General features: G+C 26.9%; 2 protein-coding genes across 3 annotated transcripts; one reads left to right on the forward strand and one right to left on the reverse strand.

The window, feature by feature from the left end:
* The first annotated feature begins 742 nt into the window (after nt 1-742).
* On the forward strand, nt 743-7,084 carry LOC127289717 (gustatory receptor for sugar taste 43a-like). Its single transcript, XM_051317825.1, has 8 exons — nt 743-827; nt 1,386-1,590; nt 1,903-2,119; nt 2,359-2,674; nt 2,929-3,030; nt 3,349-3,626; nt 5,300-5,458; nt 5,572-7,084. The coding sequence occupies exons 1-8, from the start codon at nt 743-745 to the stop codon at nt 5,713-5,715; spliced, it is 1,506 nt and encodes a 501-aa protein (XP_051173782.1). The 3' UTR covers nt 5,716-7,084.
* LOC127289737 (vigilin) lies at nt 6,109-20,942 on the reverse strand. 2 transcript variants are annotated; one of them, XM_051317852.1, is made up of 23 exons: nt 20,865-20,942; nt 20,581-20,650; nt 17,604-17,809; nt 17,298-17,513; nt 17,018-17,224; nt 15,864-16,079; nt 15,595-15,778; nt 15,178-15,492; nt 14,945-15,054; nt 14,678-14,834; nt 14,386-14,561; nt 14,163-14,294; nt 13,949-14,095; nt 12,666-12,824; nt 12,444-12,578; nt 12,108-12,326; nt 11,896-12,031; nt 11,611-11,759; nt 11,405-11,533; nt 11,202-11,312; nt 10,847-11,044; nt 10,541-10,759; nt 6,109-8,234 (listed from the first exon to the last, which is right to left on the reverse strand). In XM_051317852.1, the coding sequence occupies exons 3-23, from the start codon at nt 17,766-17,768 to the stop codon at nt 8,007-8,009; spliced, it is 3,708 nt and encodes a 1,235-aa protein (XP_051173809.1). In that variant the 5' UTR covers nt 17,769-17,809; nt 20,581-20,650; nt 20,865-20,942; the 3' UTR covers nt 6,109-8,006. The 2 variants fall into 2 exon arrangements, with proteins under 2 accessions (XP_051173809.1, XP_051173808.1); XM_051317851.1 differs by having other exon boundaries at nt 11,611-11,762; nt 20,865-20,941.
* Nucleotides 20,943-21,326: the final 384 nt, after the last annotated feature.

Consider the following 21,326-nt stretch of genomic DNA (forward strand, 5'->3'; position numbering starts at 1 on the left):
ATTAATTTTTAATATTTTTTTTTTGTAAAAACAAAATTTTATTTATTATTATTATTATTTATTTAAAACTATATTTTAATTAGTTAATCATTTAATTAATTTTTTTTATTTATATATTTACACATAAATAGGTATATTAGTAAAAATAAAAATATTAAAAAAAAAATTTCAATGTAAAAATAAAGAATGAAAAATACAAGTATTCCAATTTTGTAACAAAAGAGAAAAATTGTTTTTTAACAAATATGCAAAAAAAAAAAAAAAAATGAGAAAAAAAAGTTCAAGTGCTTCTTGTAAAATGATTTCTCGTTTTTTTTTTTAATTAAGGATAATAATCAGTGAAATTATTGGAATATATTGTCAACATCTATAATTTTCTCTCTTATCTGACGGGGACAAATGGATTTTCAACCCTTTCCATATATATATATATATATATATATATATATATATATATATTGTAAATAAAACACGACAATGTTGAGACTTGCAGTTACTCTATAGCCTTTTTATAGGTAACAACCACTTTTAAAATTATTCTCAATTATAGAAAATTTTCAAAAAAAAACTTTGAAAAATTATTTTTTTATATTTCTATAAATTTTTTGATTTATAATAAGAAAAAAAAATTAATATTACGTTTAAAAAAGAAATCGATTATCATTTTTTTTCGAAAAAAAATTATTGTAAATTTTTTTCCTACTAATATTAAATTAAATAATTAAAAAAAAAAATTAAAATTATGTATCCATTATCGGAATATATTGGTGATGTTCCATATAAATTACGAAGAATTTCCGATACAAAATCAGCATCATTGGAAAAAAGTAAGTGTTGAGTCTATTTTTTTCTATTAATACAGATCCCTACTTTACCTACAGTCGGTAAATTAACACAGATAGCAAAACAGTTCGCTGATTTAGTGATCTAGCAATCCCTACTTTATCGACAGTTGGTAGTGATGAAATCTACATTGTCTGCAGTTGGTAATGTAGGGATCTGTATTACCGATTATATAAAACAGTTCACTGCTTTACTTGATCTAGTGGAAAATCATATTAGATCCCTACCTTACCGACAGTTGGCAGTGAAGGAATCTACATTACATGCAGTCGATAATGTAGCGATCTGTATTACCGATTGTATACACTTAAAAATTAGTCCCCTGCTCGAAACCCAATTGTAAAACCAAAAACTTAACAAGAAAACCCCTTTATTTTTTTTTTTTCCTTTTTACATTGTATTTGTTCGAAATCAGTTGGAAATTTTGTGTATTTTCTCTTTATTATATTTTACAAGGAAAATTTAATGCTATTTTTATATTTTTATCATTCAAAAACGATAAATAATAAAAATTCACAATAAAAATGTTTTTTTTTTTGCAGAAAATTTCAATATACGAACAATTAATGTAAAAGATAAAAATCAAAATTACAATCAAAATATCAGTGGAATAAAATCTGATATTTATCTAGCGCTTATGCCACTTTATTATGTGGCAAAGATATGTGGCCTTTATCCAGTTGAGATAAAATCACGTGGGGGTGGAATTTATACGTCAAAATTATACAAACCTGCTGTTATTTATGGGTAAAATTTTTCAACAAAAAAAATTACCATTTGTCGGTAATATAGATTTCTAATTTACCTCAAAATCTAAATTCACAGTTTATCTTCAAATCAATCTATCTGTTTAAAATTCTTACTTTACCGACCAAGGATAAATCATTATCATAGGTCGGTAATGTAGTTTTCTATTTTACCGATTATCGGTAATTAATCAGTTTTGTTTTTTTAAATAGTATATACTTTACCATTGTCATTACCATTGGTCGGTAATGTAGTTTTCTAGTTTACCGATTATCGATAATTAATAACTTTTGTATTTAAAAAAAAAAATAGTGTATCATTAGCGGCAGCTTTTATAGCATCTCAAGCATGGGGACTATGGCGAGATTTGAGAAATGGTTGGAAAAATAGTACAAGACTATCGTCACAAACTGCATTAACTGTAACATGTACCGATGTAACGGCAATCGTTACTGTTATGATTACTGCAATTTCAAATGCACCCTTTCGATGGAATTATTTGCAAAAAGCAATAAAAATATTGGCAGAGGTATATATATTTTTTTTTTAATTTTTACTAGAAATAAAAAAAAACAAACCTCATTACAAGGACACCCATCGAAGTAACAAACCTGAAAGTTGTTGCTTAACCTAAATCTATTAAATTAATAAAAATAATATAAAATAATAATTAAATATTAAATTATTATTTTATAATAATAATAATAATAATAATAATTTAATATTAAAAAGAAAATAATTGAATATAAAAAATAATATTTTTTTCAGATTGATGAAAAAATTGGAAATTTAGAAATGAAAAGACTTCAACGTATTACAATAATGTTAATATTTTGTCCATTAATTTATTTAATAGTTATTTCCGTTTTGGATTTTAAAGCATGGAAATTGTCTGATAGCAGAAAACCCCAGTTACTACCGGATAAAGGACAAATAAATTATTTACCACTTTATTTTATGTACATTATAATAACAGTGTTTGAAGCTCAATACGCCTTAATTACATTCAATGTGGGCGAACGATTTTCACGACTTAATCGATTTAGTAGAAAAATATTAAAATGTAACAAAATTCTTGAAGTAGGTGTGTATAATTGTTTATTATTTAATTATATATTAATTTTCTTTACAATTTTTTTTTTCACATTTTTCCTAACAAGTTTTAAAATTAATTTTTTTCATAATTTCTCATAGAAAAAATTTTTTTTTTTTTTTTTCAATATTAAATTTCCAACAATTTGAAAAATAGGATATTCATTTTTCTACAAGTCTTAAGTATAAAATATTTATTTCTCAATGTGTTTTCTACTCGTTAAAATTGAAAAAAAAAATATTTAGCTACAGAATTTAAGCAGCAAGAGCATCTTATAACAATTCCTACAATTTCGTCTGATTTAAGTCGTACCAAAAAAATAAAAACACACGAGGGAATTGCTGCAGGTAATATGTGTAAATAATAACAATAACAATAACAATAACAAAAACAATAACAATAATAATAATAATGCAATATACACCCAAAAAAAAGATTTTTTTGATTCAAAGAAATCAGTTTCATTAATTCAAAGATATCAATTTTTTTGATTCAATGAAACCAATTTCTTCGACAAATTTTTCTTTGATACAAAGAAAATTTATTTGTTTCAAACAAATTATTTTTGATTCAAAAAAAAAAATTATCTTCGTTTCAAAGTAATTTTTTAATTATGATTTCTTTAAAGCAAAGAAATCTTTTTTTAAAGTTAATGAATATTTTAGGAAATCATGCATTAATTGATTCAATATCGACACTAACGACATTACATGGAAATCTTTGTGATTCAACATCATTGATTAATATTGCATTTGGAATTCCATTGCTTACCTGCGTTTTGGGTTGTATGCTGCATTTAATTAATACCTGCTATTTTTTGTATACTGAAATAAAAGAGGAGGATTACAGTGGATATTTCCTTATAACACAACCGTTATGGGTCATTTTTCACATTGTGATGCTATTTCTTCTTGTTCAACCTTGTTACATGGCAATAGTGAAGGTTTATTTAATTAAAAAAAAAAAAAAAAAAAATTTCACTCATAGGGTCACTAATTTTGCGGAATCCGTGATTTAGTTTCGCAGAATTATTAAAGTAATTTTTCTGAATCCGCGATCTAATTTTACTAAATTCGTAATTTATTTCCAAATCCGTGATTTTAATTTACTAAATCCGTGACCTAGTTGCGTGGAATCCGTAATTGAATTTTGCTGAATCCGTGACTTAGTTACATGGAATCCGTGATATGGTTTTGCTAAATCCGTGAGCTAGCTTCGTAGAATCCGTGACTTAGTTGCGTGGAATACGCGATTTAATTTTGATAAATCCGTGACTCAATTACGTGGAATCCGTAATTTAATTTAACTAAATCCGTGAATTAGTTTTGCGGAATTCGTGATCTAATTGTGCTAGATACATGATCCAGTTTTGTAAAATCCGCGTTCTAATTTTTCTGAATCCGTGACTTAGTTATAAGGAATCCGTGATCTAGTTTTTCTAAATCCCTAACCTAGTTTCATAGAATCCGTGAATTAATTACGCGAAATCAGCGAATTTAATTTTACTAAATCCGTGACTCCATTAAGTGGAGATCCGCGATTTTATTTTGCTGAATTCGTGATTTTATTTCTCTTAATCCGTGAACTAGTTTCGCAGAATCCGTGAGTTAATTTCTTTAATTCCGTGAACTAATTTCGTTGAATCCGTGATCTAATTTTACTAAATTCGTGGTTCAGTTATGTGGTATCCGTGAATTTGTTTTGTTAAATCCGCGATCTAATATTACTAAATTCGAAACCTAATTTTTCTAAATCCGTGACTTTGTTAAGTGGAATCAGTAATATAATTTCACTGAATCCCTGACATAATTTCGTTAAATCCGTGAACTAGTATTCCGGAATGCGTGATCTAATTTTGCTAAATCCGTGACCCAGTCTCGTAGAATGCGTGACTCAGTTGCATGGAATACGCGATTTTATTTTGATAAATCCGTGACTCAATTACGTGGAATCCGTGATTTAATTTTACTAAATCCGTGAACTAGTATTCCGGAATCCGTGATCTAATTTTGCTAAATCCGTGACCTAGTCTCGTAGGATGCGTGACTTAGTTGCATGGAATACGCGATTTAATTTTGATAAATCCGTGACTCAATTACGTGGAATCCGTGATTTAATTTTACTAAATCCGTGAACTAGTATTCCGGAATCCGTGATCTAATTTTGCTAAATCCGTGACCTAGTCTCGTAGGATGCGTGACTTAGTTGCGTGGAATACGCGATTTAATTTTGATAAATCCGTGACTCAATTACGTGGAATCCGTGATTTAATTTTACTAAATCCGTGAACTAGTTGTGCGAAATCCGTGATCTAATTTTGCCAGATCAATGACCCAATTTCGTGAAATCTGCGATTTAATTTTGCTGAATTCGTGATTTTATTTCTCTTAATCCGTGAACTAGTTTCGCAGAATCCGTGAGTTAATTTCTTTAATTCCGTGAACTAATTTCGCTGAATCCGTGATCTAATTTTGCTAAATCCATTACCATACTTTCGCGGAATCCGTGACTTTGTTTAGTGGAATTTTTGATCTAATTTCGTGGAATCAGTGAAGAAATTTTGTGGAATCCATGATCTAATTTTTTCTCTTCTTTTTGTTTTTTTTTTTTTAACAGTCCAGAGAAACAACATTGCTAGTCAGTCAATTATTGACACTAAAATGGGATCCAGACGTGCAAAAACAATTGGAAATATTTTCCCTTCAATTGCTTCATCGTCCATTAAATTTCTCAGCGTGTGGATTATTTTCAATAGATCGTGGTTTAGTCACATCGGTAAATTTTTTTTTTTTTTCAATTCTAACTTCTATCAAAAAAAAAAATATTAATTTTTTAATAAATAAATAAACGATTTTTTTTGAATTACAAAAAAAAATATTATTTTACAGATTGCAGGTGCTGTGGCAACTTATCTCGTGATACTTGTACAATTTCAAAATGAAAACGATTGTTCTCAAGGGACAAAGGATTTAAAAAATGCGACGGATATTATTTTTAAAAATTTATCATTAGCTAAAATTCCAAAAACATAATTACTTTGTTTAAAAAAAAAAATCTTTGTTTTTTTTTTTTTTTTGAAAGAAATGTTTCGATTTTTTTTTTTTTTTTTTTTTTTTTTTTTTTTGATAAAATTTCTGTATTATGACAGTGTTTCACTTATTGTGTACAGAGAATATTACTTGGTAATTACAGTTGTAATAGTATGTATAATATTTCAATAATAATATAATAATAATAATAATATATAGTTATATATATAATAATATATCTATATAACTCATTTTGAAAAAAAGATAATAATATTCATCATGCATAGCTTCTATCAAACTCTTGGCCGAGACTAAGCGCGTTAAAAGTTTCATGTATAATCAGGTTTATTCCTGTTTTATTTTTTTTATTTTTCATTTTTTTTTTTTTTATAATCAAAAAAAAAAAAAATTCTAAAGCCAAAAAAATAAAAACAAGCGATTGGATTAGACGTATATAATATCGTCACCACCAACTAGATTTTATAAAAAATTGCTGGTAATCTAAAAAATATAAGTGGATTTTTTTTTCTCTATATTTATATATGTATCCGATGACAAAAAACATTTTTCGGACTCATTCTCACTTTTTTTCAGTCATTCCGACAATATTTTTTTTTTTTTAAATTCTTTCACTCCTTTAACTTTTTTCTCTCACTCATCATTTCCATAATTTTTTTTTTTTTTTATAACATAACCAGTTGATTTTACATTTGTTCCTTTACTTTTTATGGCGACATTTTTTTTCAGCAACAAATTAGCAGTCTCTACCATTTTTTTTTTTTTTTTAAATTCAAACACAATTAATTATTATTTTCGATAATATTATTATCATCATTATCATCATCAGTATCATACAAATAATTCTAATATTCGCATTCCTCCAACAATTGAAAATGAGCTGTCTTGAAGAAAATAGACAAGGCACTTGAACCGAATAAGTTTTCTTTTTCTTTTTCTCATCATCATTTTTCAATCTTATCTAGTTGGCCTCGGAAAATTTTTATATAAATAAAGTGATGTTGGTGGTAGGTGAAGGGGAGTTTTTTTTTAATTTTTAAACGAGAAAAAAAATTGCTTAAAATTATATTATTTCGCAAAAAGGAGAGTTTATTTTCTCTAAATATTCTCAAACTTAAAAAAAAATTTTACCAAAAAAAACACAAAATCATTTTTTTTTTTCGAGAAACATTTTTGTAACTCAATTTTATTCACAATAGTAAAAAGAAAAAAAATTTCAAAACAAAATTTACAATTTTTTTTTAATTTTTTAAAAAGTGTCCAAGAAACAATTGTAAAATTTTATAATAAAAGGACAAACAAAAAAAATCCGAAAAACACGACTTTGAAAGTCAATTGATTGTTTTTTTTTTTTTTTGAAAAAAAATATTCTCCCCTCAAAAAAAAGAAAACGGAGATTAAAAAAAAAAAGTTTTTCTTTTTCCCTCTCCTTTTGAAGATTTATCATTTATGAACAACACCGGGTCGCTCAATTATTCAACAACAATAAAAGGAAAAAAAATGCAATTTATGTACAAAAATATAAATAAATTAACAAAACAAAAAAAAAAACATTGAAACGAGAAAGCAAAAGGCAAAAAAAAAGTGACATAGACAAAAAAAGAGAGAGATATATATATATATAATATATGTAAAAAAAAAGGTGAATATTATGCCGGGCTAATTATATTATTATTGTATTAATAATAAAAATAATATATAGATAAAAAGTTCAGCTTTGTTTGCGACTCATAATTTCAAATTTAGAGCGCGTAATTAAATATATACCCTATAATAATGAAGCCACAGTCTTTTTTAAGTACAACACATATATCTGAATCTAAGACTATTATTTTTGTTTTAGATCCAGATATTGGGGTACGTGATGTAAACTGTAAATATAAACATCGTCGTCGTCGTCTTCGTCATCTTCATTTTTTTTTTTACTTCTTCTTCTTCTTCTTTTTCTTCTTAACTCTGTGTAGCAAAACCATTGTCAAAGTCCGAGAGAATTGGCCAAGTCGTATTGCAGCAGCTTTCAGTAATGGAGGAGGGAAAAGGGAAATCACTTTTATTAGCAGCAAAAGTGCGATTACCCATATTTTTATATATTTATATTAAAAAATTGATCATTTCTTATTCTTTTTCATTTTTTCTTTGTTCTTGTTAGAGGAAAGTTTCTTTTTTTCATTTTTTTTTCATATATTTTTTGTGAAATTTCTTTTTTTTTTCATGGAGAAGAAAACAAAAATTCTTTTCTTTTGTCTCTCGATTATTTTACTTTTTTGCATTTTTTTTTAACGTTTTCCCCAGGCACCATCGGGAACAGTGGCAGGAACATGAGTGAAACCACCAAATTGGGGAAATTCTTCGACACTTGCGGTATTTGGAGCACTTTGCTGTTGTTGTTCCCATGGACCGCCTTTTACAATAAATCCTGAATCATTTTCACTGCCACTACCTTCGTCACGTTGTGGTGTTCTTAGACTATTGGTGTATTCATAGGTGTGTGATACCTCTTGCATCTTTTTTTTTTTTTTTGAAGAGAAAGAAAAAAGGAAGAAAAATTTTTTATATTAGAAATATTTAAATTACCAAAAAATGAATAATTAGCTATTGGTTTGAATAGATATTTAAATTAAGGTTGTCCAGCAACTTCGGAAGCAAAAAAAAAAAAATTTCAGGGTCTAAAATAATTTTTTATTAAGTTCACCTTTAACTTATTAATTATTATTTAACGAATAATAATTCTATTTTTTTGTTATATAAATAAACAATTACTTTTTAATACTTATATAAATTAAATTATTTAAATATTTTTCAATTAAAATTCTTCCAAAAAAATTTAATTATTAAAATTTCAATCAAATTTTACAAAATTACTATATTTAAAATTCTGTTATTTAAAATATCATCGAAAATTGAATTATTTCCAAAATTTTGACTTTAAATGTTTTAAAATTTAAAATAAAAGAAAAATTTACGAGTAAAAATTGAGAATTTGAGGTCAGTTTTTAAAAGTAAGTTTACAAATTACCGGGGCGCATGATTATCTCATAAAAAACATTAGTTAAAAATATTATTTATTTATTTTTTTTTAAAACAAACTTTTACGCAACAGAATTCTTATCCATCGAATTTTTATTGTACATAATTCTTAAAACGCCGATTTTTTATTTTTCCGAAATTACAAATGGCCGACAAAACAAACAATTTGTTCGGAGAAATAAAAGTTCGGCGTTTTAAAAATTTTACTAAATAAAAATTCGTTGGCTAAAAATTCTGTTAATTGAAAATTCTTTTAAAAAAGAAATTCTGACAAATGTTAATTCGAAAAATGAAAATTTGTCTAAAAAATAATTATATCTAACAAAGAAATTCTGACAAATGTTAATTCGAAAAATGAAAATTTGTCTAAAAAATAATTATATCTAATAAAGAAATTCTGACAAATGTTAATTCGAAAAATCAAAATTCGTCTAAAAACTAATTATATCTAATAAAATTGTTGAAAATGGAAATTCTAACTAATGATTTTTATGGGATAAACATGTGCCCTGAAATTACCAAAAAAAAAGATAATTTGAACAGAAATATTTAAATAATTTAAATTTACAATTTAAAAAGCCAAAAACCCTTGGGTTATTATTGGATTCACTGAATAGGTCCCTACAATAACGGCATTACTATTTGCCTGCTTGAATATCAGTCTGACACTAGATCATTTTTATCACAGCTCGTAGTTTTTGTTTTTTTTTAGAATGGGTATATTTCTTTCTAGCTGCATGGCAGTCTTTTTTTAAGACAAGCCACTGTATTGTTTCACCAGTACAGAGATCATTTCCTAGTTTTTCTTTTCTGCCGACGAGGCATGAAGTGGTTGCAAAGCATCCACAATTACACGCCTCGCCTCCCACACCCTATTAAAGAAACTGGCGTCGTCACATAATTGAGTTTGTGGATAAACCGCGACTCTTTTAGAAACTCAGCCAGTTTCTCCTCATATTTAGTCTTCTGAGGTTCCAGGAGGAACTATTACTATTACAATTGAGAGTCTCGATCAAAGAACCGGTTATAAATTTTAAAAACTCGAAATCGTTTGCCCTTGAATTAAAAAAAAGTTTAAAATTTTAGTTTTCTGCAATTATTTATTTTTATAAAAAATATGTGAAATTACCTGACAGAAAAAAGGATTTAAAATCTTAATTTACGTGATTTTTAGTTTAAGAAATTATAACTGTTTCTTTGATCGGGACTCTACAAAATAATGGCATTAACTATTTGCCTACTTGAAGATTAGTCTGACACTATGTCATTTTTATCACAGTTCGTAGATTTTGTATTTTTTAGAATGGGTATATTTCTTTCTAGCTGCATGGCAGTCTTTTTTGAAGACAAGCCACTATATTGTTTCACCAGTACAGAGATCATTTTCTAGTTTTTCTTTTCTGCCGACGAGGCATGAAGTGGTTGCAAAGCATCCACAATTACACGCCTCACCTCCCACACCCTATTTAAGAAACTGGCGTCGTCACCGAATTGAGTTCGTGGATAAACCGCGACTCTTTTTAGAAACTCAGCCAGTTTCTCCCTTTATTTAGTCTTCTGAGGTTCCAGGAGGAACTATTATTGTTCTTTTCAAATTTTTTTCTAGAAAAATTTTAATCAAATTGATTTTAATTGTTTTAAAGGCAAAAAAAAAAATTCAAGTCGCTGGACATCCTGTAACTAAATTTGTGCATTTTTTTTTAAATAAATGAATTTTAAATATGATTAACATAAAAATTAAATTTAAAGTTTCTTTTGAATTTTCGAGATTTTTTATACTTACATATTCCTCCTCCAATTTAAGAAGATAATCCTTGGCATCGAGAACATTATCTTCATTACCAATAATAGTGACCATTTCTGGATCGGGATCAGTTTTACGTGGAATTTTAATGTCAACTTTATAGTCATCCATTATTTTCCTTATATTACGTCCCTTTGATCCTATCAGTCTCGAGTGTACTGCCGAACTTATGCGAATTTCTTCCTTCATTAATCCATCCTAAAATTTATAATAATTTACATTAAAATAATAAATGTAATAATTATTTTTACTGTTATTTTTAATTTAATTAAGTAAATTTCATACTAATTCATTGACAATCTTGAGAATATCATCTCGAGCGTCGTAAGTGTTTGCCTCGTATCCAGTGATGGTAATAATTCTCTCATCAGTTTCGCCTTTACGACGGAAATTAATTTGCACATCGTGATCGGTGCGAATTTTTGTTATTACCGCTCCCTTTCGACCAATTATTTTTGGATGATACTCGGGATCGACTTCAATCTTTAATTTAATGAAATTTATTTAACGAAAATTTTAAATAAATAAAATATAATTATTTGGTTTGCGAAAAAAAAAGAGTTAATAATGTAAACCAAAAATTATATTTTTACTGAAACAAAAAAAAATGTATGTAAGGTAGTACAAAGAAAAAAATTACCTTTAATTCAAATGATTTCAATATTTTATCCTCTTTCTCGGCTTTGAGAATTTCACATTTTTCCAAAATCGCCTGTTTCGCACTCTCAACATTAGCTGGAGTGCCACAAATCTGTAATTTAAAATAGAAATTTTTGATTTCATCAATATTTAAAATGTTTTTTTTTTACGGAAATAGAAAAAAAAATATTTTTTAGTTTCTACCTCGATATAGTCGAGTCTCTCCTCGGCCGGTGAAAGTTTAATGTGAACATCGTAAGTTTCCATCAATTCTCGAACGTCCTTTCCTTTTTGTCCAATAATTGAACGATGAAAATCGAATGGAACCTCAACCTGTAAAAAAAGAAATTTTTTATTAAAATTTTTCTTAGGAAAATTAACAAAATTTTTATCAAATTAAATAAACTTACTTCAATTATTGTTGGCACGAGATCAAGAAGAGCTTGTTTTGCATTTGCAGCATTTTCCGGCAAACCAGTAATTCGAATAATATCGCCTGGTGAAACAACTGGTGCTTCATCGCCATTCTCTCCATTAACTTGTTCCACTGGTTTATCATCTACTGTAAATCGAAAACAATTTTTTCTAATTCTTAATCACTAAGGTAGGTATTTTTAAATATTATTTTTCCAAAATTTATGAAAAGTAATTTTTACTCTTTTGATAATTTTTTAATTTTAATATATTTTTCTTACCATATGTATCACGATCGGGAATTTTAATTTGCACATCATATTCAGCTGTGACGCTTTGTATTTTGCAACCTTTGGCACCCATTACAGTTCGATGATATTTTCTCGGAATAATGCATTCAATTGTGATCATTGATTCCTAAAACAGTTTTAAAATCTTTTAAAACTGTATTTTGGAAGAAAAAAAAAATGTAGAAAATTGTACAAATTTTTACCAGATTTTCAACGATTTCTCGCATGCGTTGTTTCGCTGCTTCAATACACTCGTGAGAGCCTTTAAGAGTGACGCGATTACTCTCGACACCGGGTCGTGGAAATGAAATTTGCACACCACCAAATTCATCGGCAATTTTATGCAATACTCCACCTCTCCTTGCAACAAAATGTCGATGATGTTTCAAATCAATGAGAATTTCGCCCTCAATTATATTGTCCTAAAGAAGAGAAAGCAAAAAATAATCTTTATTTTTAAATTTAAATTAAAATTCAAAAGTTGAATTCAAAATAAAGAAAATTTTTTTTTTGTTAAGAGGTAAAAAAAATTAATTTACTATTTCACTGATGCAGGCCTCCAATTCAGCTTTTGCCTTTTCGACAGCTTCTTTTTTACCCATAATTGTAATCATTTCTTTATCTTCATCTTTATCAGTCGGGAAGATAATTCGAACTCCTGTGGATTCTCGAATCTACAAAAGTTTTGTTCTTCTAGTATTTTTTCATAGTTAAAAAACGTTTGGAAAACAAAATTTTTATATATAAAAATAAAATTTTACCCTTTTGATATTAGCACCGTTTTTTCCTATAATAAATTTATGGTGTTGAGCCTTGGCATGTATTTCTACAGTATAACTCGAGAGCAATTTTTCATTTGTCAACTCTAAAAGTTGTTGTTTTGCTTTCTCGACATCCTCTTTTGGTCCTCTAATGCTTACCTATTTTAAAAAAAAAAAAGATAAATTTTATTCTAATTTATCCCTACTCAGCTGAACTTAATTCTCCTACTTCCCACGAGGTGTCCAAATTGACGCTATTTAACGATAACTAGTTTTGCACAACAGTGAATTAATCTACTAACAATATATATTTTTTTTATTTCAGATGATCCTGTCTACGTCTACAAAAAATCACTATTTATAATGACTCGAAAAATAATTGTTTGCAACATCAATAGCAATTATTTTTAAATACGAAAATATAAATTATTCTTCAAAGGATAAAAAAATTTTTTTTTGAAAACCTTAAAAGACAATTTAACAATTTTACCATTTAAAAAAATGGTAATTCAACGGAACTACTGGTGCCATTAAAAAAAAAAAACTGGGATCAGTAGCCAAGTGATTTTTAGAAAACCTCAAAAGACAATTTTTAAAAAGTGGATTAAAAAAATTTGACTTATGATTTTTTAGTGTTTAATTAACATTTTTTTAGTTTTAGTAATTTTCTTGTTTGTTGAGTTGCTACAGTTGCTAAACCTTTTTTTATTTTTTTCACGCATAAAATCATCAAAATCTCTTTCAGTTTTATTTAAAATTTCTATATCTTTTTTACTTAATTCACAATCTTCTTATTCGTAATCTGTTACCTCTATTTTAGTTTCATCAAAAATATCCATAAACCCCCAATTTTTCTTTTTAATTTTAGATTTATCTATATTCTTGTTCTAATTCGCATAAAATCATCAAAATCTCTTTTAGTTTTATTTAAAATTTCTCTATCTTCTTCACTTAATTCACAATCTTCTTCTTCTTCGTAATCTGTTACTTCTATTTCAGTTTCATCAAAAATATCCATAAAACCCCAATTTTTTTTTTTTTAATTTCAAATTTATTTTTTATTTATTCTAATTTTTCCCCCATCTTTATTTTTATCATGCAAATAAAGAAGGGGAAATTCAAATTAGAAATTTCCCTGTTTTCCTTATCGTCATGAGAGTTATTTTATGAAATGCTTTATAATATTAGACACATTGTGTAATTTTACACCATCGTAATTTTTCTTCTTATCTTTATGTAACAAAAAACGTCCATTAAATTGATAAAATAAAATAAATATTTACCTTATCACTTTTACTATCCGAAGATGGGAATTTAATAGTAACACCTCCGCAGTCTTCCATTATCGATTGAATTAATTTGCCACCTGTTCCAATAAGCGTATTATAAAATTTCGGCGGAATTGATATTTCATCGGTAACTGTTGCAGTCTGTAAAAAAATATATATTTTTTAATAATTTCAATTACCATTTAAAAATAAAAAAAAAAATTCTTACCATTTCGTTCTGAATTTTTTGAATTTTATCCCTAGCCTCTTCGACATTTTCCTTTTTACCGGTAATTGTAATTACATCACTTTTCTCACCTTCCGCTGGTAAATCAATTTTCGTCTGTGTCTCTTCGCGAATCTAAAAAAAAAAATTTTTAATAAAAATTATTAGAAAATAAAATTAAAGAAACGTTTGCATTAAATATTAAAAAAAATAAATAAATAATTACCTTACGAATGTTGACGCCACCTTTGCCAATGATAAATTTATGAAATTGCTTAAAAATTGGCACCTCAAGAACATAACTATTTTCACGCATTTCCTTAACAAGTTTCATTAAATATTTTTGACATTTGTCAACGTCTTGTTTTGGGCCGCGAATTTTCACAGCGCCGGCCTTATCTCCTGAAAGAAATTTTCAAAAACTCTAGTAAATCCAAAAAAAAAAACTAACAAAAAAAATTTTTATTTTCAATTAGAAACAAAAAATAAATACGTAAAATTAAAATTTTTAAATGTACCTTGTCCAGGAATGATGATTTGCACTTGATTGAATTTATCTCGTATTTCCTTAATATTATCACCTTTAGAGCCAATTATTTTACGATAGAAACGCGGCTCAATTGCAACATCTTTTTCAACTTCATTCTCCAATTTGTCCACCATTTCCAATAATTCCTGAAAAAAAAATTTTTTAAAGAAAATTCGAAATTCAAAAAAAAAAAAAAATAGAAATGGAAATAATTTGAAAGAAATGCAACAAAAAAAAATAATTTTAGAAAATTTACCTTCTCGGCCTCTTGAACTCCATTATGATTGCCCTCAATTCGTATCAAATTGACACCGGCATTCTCGGAAATTGTAATAACAACTCCCATTTCAGTCTTCAAACGATTTACTGTAATTAAAAAAAAAGAAAAAAATATTTACCTACTTTTTCTTATTTATTAACTATAATTATTATTATAATAATTATTATAATTTTATAATTTAAAATAATTAAAATTTAATTTTCAATTACCATTTGCACCATTTTTGCCAATGATATGCTTATAATATTTTGGATGTATATTGAGTTCCCTGAATGTTAATTTGGCAACAAAATCTTCAACCATTGAATGAATTGTTTTTTTAACTCTTTCAACCTCCTCTGGTGGGCCTTCAATTTTAATACGACTTTCTTTATCGTTAAATTCAACATTCACTTTACCCATGTCCTGAGTTATTTTTTTGATATTTGCTCCTTTAGGTCCAATAATATATTTATGTATCCATGCCGGTGCATCAACAGCATCATTACACATACTATTTGCTTTCTCATAGACTTTACTCAATGCTAATTGAAAAAAAAAAAAAAAAGAAAATAAATTACTTTCCCCACGAAATATTTCACAAATGAAAAATTAGAGAAAATTAAAATTATTATTAATTTTCTCACCAACTCCAAGTTTATCCTGAGGGCCACGAAGAGTAATTGTTCCCACTGAGGAATCGGCCGCAGGTATTTCAACACTAACTCCAGTTAATTGAAGAATTTCATTAATGGTACTTCCCTTGGGACCAAGTACATATTTATGTTGAGATTTGGGAACTTCAACGGAAACTGATGCGCATCGTTTCTCCTTTAGGAAAAATGAGAATTTTACGGTATAGAATGGTAAAAAAACAAAAAATTAAAAATTTTGTAAGGTGAAGAATTTTAAATACCATATCAGCAAAAATTGCCTCAATTCTCTCTCTGGCAAGTGCAACACCTTCGGTTTCGCCTGCAATTGTGATTTCATCTTTTTGAACCGACGGCGGTGGAACATTGATGAGAGCTCCAGTTTCCGCGATGAGCTTCGTTAAATTTTCATTGTGAGCACCCACAACAAAGGGATGATACATTTTTGGCACTGATACTCTAACAAATGCTTTCCTTGACTGAAGCAAAAAAAAAAAGGAAAAATAAATTTAAAAGAAAATTTAATACTTTCTATAAGCCAACGTTTATAAAAAGTAATTTTTATATTCCAGACAAGCTAAAACATTTTACTCTCATTTTTTCATTCTATAAACAAAAATATTTTTTTTTAATTTTTAGAGGGTCTGGATTATACAAATCACATTTAAAAAAACGCAGAAGTTAGATCTATTTACTTGATTTTTAAACATTATATTTTGTTGTAGAATTGAATTTTAATTTTTTTTGACACAACTTTTACGGTCTTCAATACGCTAAGAAAGAATGTGATCAGTAATTGTTTTAAATAATTTGAATTGTATAACAAAATATCATTCCAATGAATCCAAGAACGTTAAAAAATATTAATTTTTGCCAAAGAAATAAAAAAAAAAATAGTAAAAACATTGAAAATTAGGTTCTTTTTAGATATCTAATTGAAAAATTAATATATTCTCTTTGTCAAGGTGTCATTTCTTTCAGAATTTTACTAGCTTTTAGAAAATAAGAAAAAAAATTTGTATTAATATTTTTGAAGATTTAAACCATTTTATAGTCATCGAAAAAGCAGATGTCGCATAATTTCCCATCGGTAGTGTAATTCAGTTTTAAATTAAGTTGTAATTAATTTCAAATTTTCTATATATATATATGTCCTGTTTACGCAACGGATAACGAATCATCGTATCCAATTTCTTTTTTTGTCAAGAAATATTTTTTGGGCGCCTTATATATGCGAGATATAATTCTCACAACATATTTATCAGCAAAAAGAAGAAGATAAACTCAAGGTCTATCAAAAAAAAAAAAAAATGTCCTGTTAACGCAACGGATAACGAATCTAGTTCGTAGTCCAATAAAATTGCATTTTCTCTCATTTGCAAAAAAATTCTTTCATTATCATCTTTCTCCCCCTCACCTGCTCATCGGAAATAACACGAATATCATGTTCGGCTTTTTCAATTCCCTCTTTTGTTCCCGTAATCGTGACAACGTCCGATTGATCTTGATATGCAGGAACAGTAATTTTTGTCGACGTTACTTTTTCCAAGTCCTTTAGTCTCTGTCTCTGTTTACCAAGAATCCATCGATGATGCTCTTTTGGAATATTAATTTGCTTCGTTGACTGCGATAAATGAAAATATATTATAAAATCATTTCAAATAATTCAAAATCAATTTAAATTTTACTCTTCTCACCTGAGTTTGGAAATTGGTCAAAATTCGACGTCTCGCTTCTTGGACCTGAGATTGTTTGCCAGTCACTAAAAAAGTTAATGACTGATCCTTGGACGATGCAATTTCAATATGAGCACCCGATTCCTTGGTGATTAATTGGCAAGTGCGAACGGATTCACCTTCTCCAAATTTATCGCTATGATCAAATTTTCTCTCCTCGATTGGCACACGAAAAACCTAGAACACCCCCCCAAAATAAAAAAGAAACCGAATAAAAATTTGCGATTCGAAAAGAGAAAAGAGAAATGATTTGCAACTAATATTTACGTGAGTAACAACTGAACACTCGACACGCATTCGATTGTTGCCTTGTGGCGGGGGTTTTGGGCTGCTTGTTGTTGATCCTGTTGATTCCGGGAGTTCAGGGAAAGTCTCGTCATAAGTTGGAGGCTCATAGGCCGGTCCCTCTTCCATTACTGATGGCTGCTGCATTTTCGGATTGTCCTTTGTCGTGCCAAGTCCTTACAGTAGCACTATTTAAAAAAAAAAAAATTATTTTCTCTTTACCCCCATTATTAGAACAATAAATTATAATTTTATCCTATTTTTATTTAAAAATTTATTAAATATTAAAATAAATATTAAATAAAAAATATTTAATAATCAAAATTAATTAAATGAATTATAAATAAACAATTAAAATTAAAAAAAAAAATATTTTCGTGTCTTGATTAAAAAAAATAATAATCGTCTCAATTTACACTTTAAAATTAGAATATAATAACAATCATTGACGAAAAATTTTTCTTATCTCGCGAAATTAAGGATAAATTCTTTTGGATATTTAGTTTCGGTAAAAGGTCAAAGGTGTTGGATTCGCATTAAAAAAAGAAATAAAAAAAAAAAAAGTTACAAAACGCAATCTAATCGTCGTCACCCGACCGATAACAAATTAAATTCACTCGTTTGAAGAGAGAAAAAGGGGGGGTGGGGCAAAAAAAGTGTATTTTAAATTTATTTTAATGATCTTGATAATTTTAAGGTCTTTAAAAAAGTAAATTACATTTAAATCTTTATTTTTACTATTTTATCGAATAAAAAATAGAAAATTATGTTATTTTCACATAATTATCATGACTTGCGTTGTTATTTAAAGATACGTAAAATTTAATCTAGATTTAAATATAATGATTTGCTTTTTTTTAAAGTTCTCAATGGTGATATGAAATTTTAATTTAAAAATTTTCAATGAAAATTATTTAAAAAATTTTCTATTATAATTTTAAATATTTAATTACTTAAATTTTAATACAACTTTTAAAATTTTAATTAAAATTATTTAAAAATTTTGCTTATATAATTATTAAATAAATTTTAATTAAAATTTGAAGTATTTAAAATTTTTTCAAAATTTTTTAATTAAAAATTTCTAATTCTGATAAAAACCTAATACACCCAGAGAAATGTTTTATTTGAATCAAATACAATATATTTGAATTAAATAAACGTGTATTTGTCTCAGAGCCTATTAGGCCATTTATTTGGGGTAAATAAAATTTTCTATTTAAATCAAATGAATATTTTTAATTGATTTAAATAAATTTTCTATTTAAATTAAATAATTATTTATTTAAATTAAATGGAAATTTATTTAAATCAATTAAAAATTTATTAAAATTAAATAAAAATTCATATTTAAATCAAATAAAAATTCATATTTAAATCAAATAAATATTTATTTGGCTCTGAGATAAATATATCATTTCTCTGGGTGTAAGTTGTTTTTCCGTAAGGGTGAAAATCGTTAGATCAGATCCATCGACTTTCAAACTTATGGAAAAGCGACATACTAGGTTTTTACTTTGAACAGAGCAGAATTAAAAAATTTAAAAAAAATTTTTAAATAAAATTTGAAGTATTAAAATTTTTTTTTTTAAATTTTCAATTAAAAATTTCCAATTAAAAAGCAAAAAAAAAACCATTTTAATTAAAATTTTTTATTCTAGAATTGGGTATATTTCTTTCTAGCCGCATGTTATTCTCTGAAAAAAAAATTTCAATTAAAAATTTTTAAATATTTAAATAGAAAAAAAAATTTCAATGAAACATTTAAATTCTTACATTTTTTAAAGAAAATTTTAAATAAATTTATTTATTTATTTATTTCAATTTAGACGGGTAGTAATTACACTGCCCATTAGTACAGAGTACTGAATATTACAGAAAAAGAAATACAGTAATTATTGTGTGGCCGCACTAGCATTATTATTATCGTGGTATATCAAGTATTGTAACTCTCGGACGAAGGTGTTGATTGAAACACCGAAAAAATTAAGGTTACTATTATGTTGATATTATTATACTATTATGTTAAATTAAAATGTTATTGAAAAAAAAACAAAAAAAAAGTTAATTAAAAATAAAATTTTTAAACGGTAATTATATTTTTCACCAAAAAAAAAAATTCAATTTACCGAAAAAAGTTCAAAATAATTAACATTATAATTATAACAAATGGGATGAAAAAAAAATTTACATTTTTTCTCAAAATTGAAAAAAAAATCTAAATAAATCAACATTTAATTTACATGAAGAAATTTTGAATTTAAAATTTTCGAAAACAAAAAAAAAAAAAACCGAATTAAAATTTTCCACGAGAAAAAAAAAGTGACCCTCCCAAAAATAAAATCTGATGAACCTTCCCCTTCTCTAAATTTTTTTTTTTTTCCGAGTAGATAAGTAAAAAGAAAAATGGCCAAATAACGGAAAATTTACATTATTTCTTTTTATGGAATATTTGAAAAAATACGATTTAAAGAAAGGAAAAAAAACACATATATGTATATATGCACATGAAGAATAATGTTTAATTAATCATATTCAATAATCGAATAAAATGCCAGCATGTCAATGACCAATGGTTGGAGAGGAGACAAGACAAGTAACCACCATATGGAATGGAATGTGTGTTTCACTTGGTTCTCTTTGACACGTCACGAGATCGCTAACCTCTTTTTTCTCATCCCAAAAAAAAAAAAAAAAAAAAAAAAAAATTTCCCCCTTTTTTCCCTTCAACAATTGAAAAATCTCTCCATTCTTAATTTTCACGATTCATTCACAACGTAATAAAAATTTTGCTCAATAATAATAAAATCATTCTGTCAATTTTCAAGGCGATGTACATGTGTATATATATATATATATGTGTGTGTGTGTGTGTAGTGACCTTACCGAGGGGCAGGGAAAGAACGAGAAAAAAAAATGCAGTAATAAAAAAAATAGACGAAAAAAAATTAATACTTACTGTACCGTAATACTAGAATCCGGCCAAGAAATAAACTTCTATCACGTCGCCAGTTTCCTTAATAATCCACCTGAAACATGTTAACGAGAAAAAAAAAAAATTCAACTATTAATTGAGAAAAAAAAATCACTGACTAATAACACACAGTGAGCACTAATTTAATTTTATTAATTATAAAGCGGAAAAAAAGGGGGAAAAAAAAAGACCGAGAGAAAAGACACTCGAATAATTTTTCTTTTTTTTTTTTTTTACCAATGAAAATTTAAGACTACGACTTCACTTACCGGTAACGCAAAGTGAAATGAGGCAAATTTAGCGGATTGGTCAGATTGGTCTCAATTTTTTGGGGAAAAAATAGTAGTCACTATAATTCTCCTCTTATCCTTAAGTTTAGGGGAAAAGAGATGGGTTGGTGATTTTAATCTTTCAACTGTTCTCTCACTTCTCTTTCATTTGATTGGTTGTTATATTAAAGGCCAACGGACAATATAGTTTCGCATGCTTTAGAAAAGGACAGAGAGATTTGTGTCATTTTCTATCTTATTTCACGAAACTATTGTGCGTTGACTTTTATTAAGGCTGAGATATCACACGAAAATTGGCAATTATTTCACTAATTTTAATTTTACTACTACTAATTTTTGTTCACAAATTTTCAAATTTTTTCTTTACAGTTTGACGCCATTTTGAAAATGCCAAAACGCCATACAAAATAATTTTATTAATTCGTGGCATAAACTAATAAG

The sequence above is a fragment of the Leptopilina boulardi genome, unplaced genomic scaffold (genome assembly GCF_019393585.1).
Source record: "Leptopilina boulardi isolate dan_hultmark-lab unplaced genomic scaffold, ZJU_Lbou_2.1 LbouV2_5, whole genome shotgun sequence".
Lineage (NCBI taxonomy): Eukaryota > Metazoa > Arthropoda > Insecta > Hymenoptera > Figitidae > Leptopilina > Leptopilina boulardi.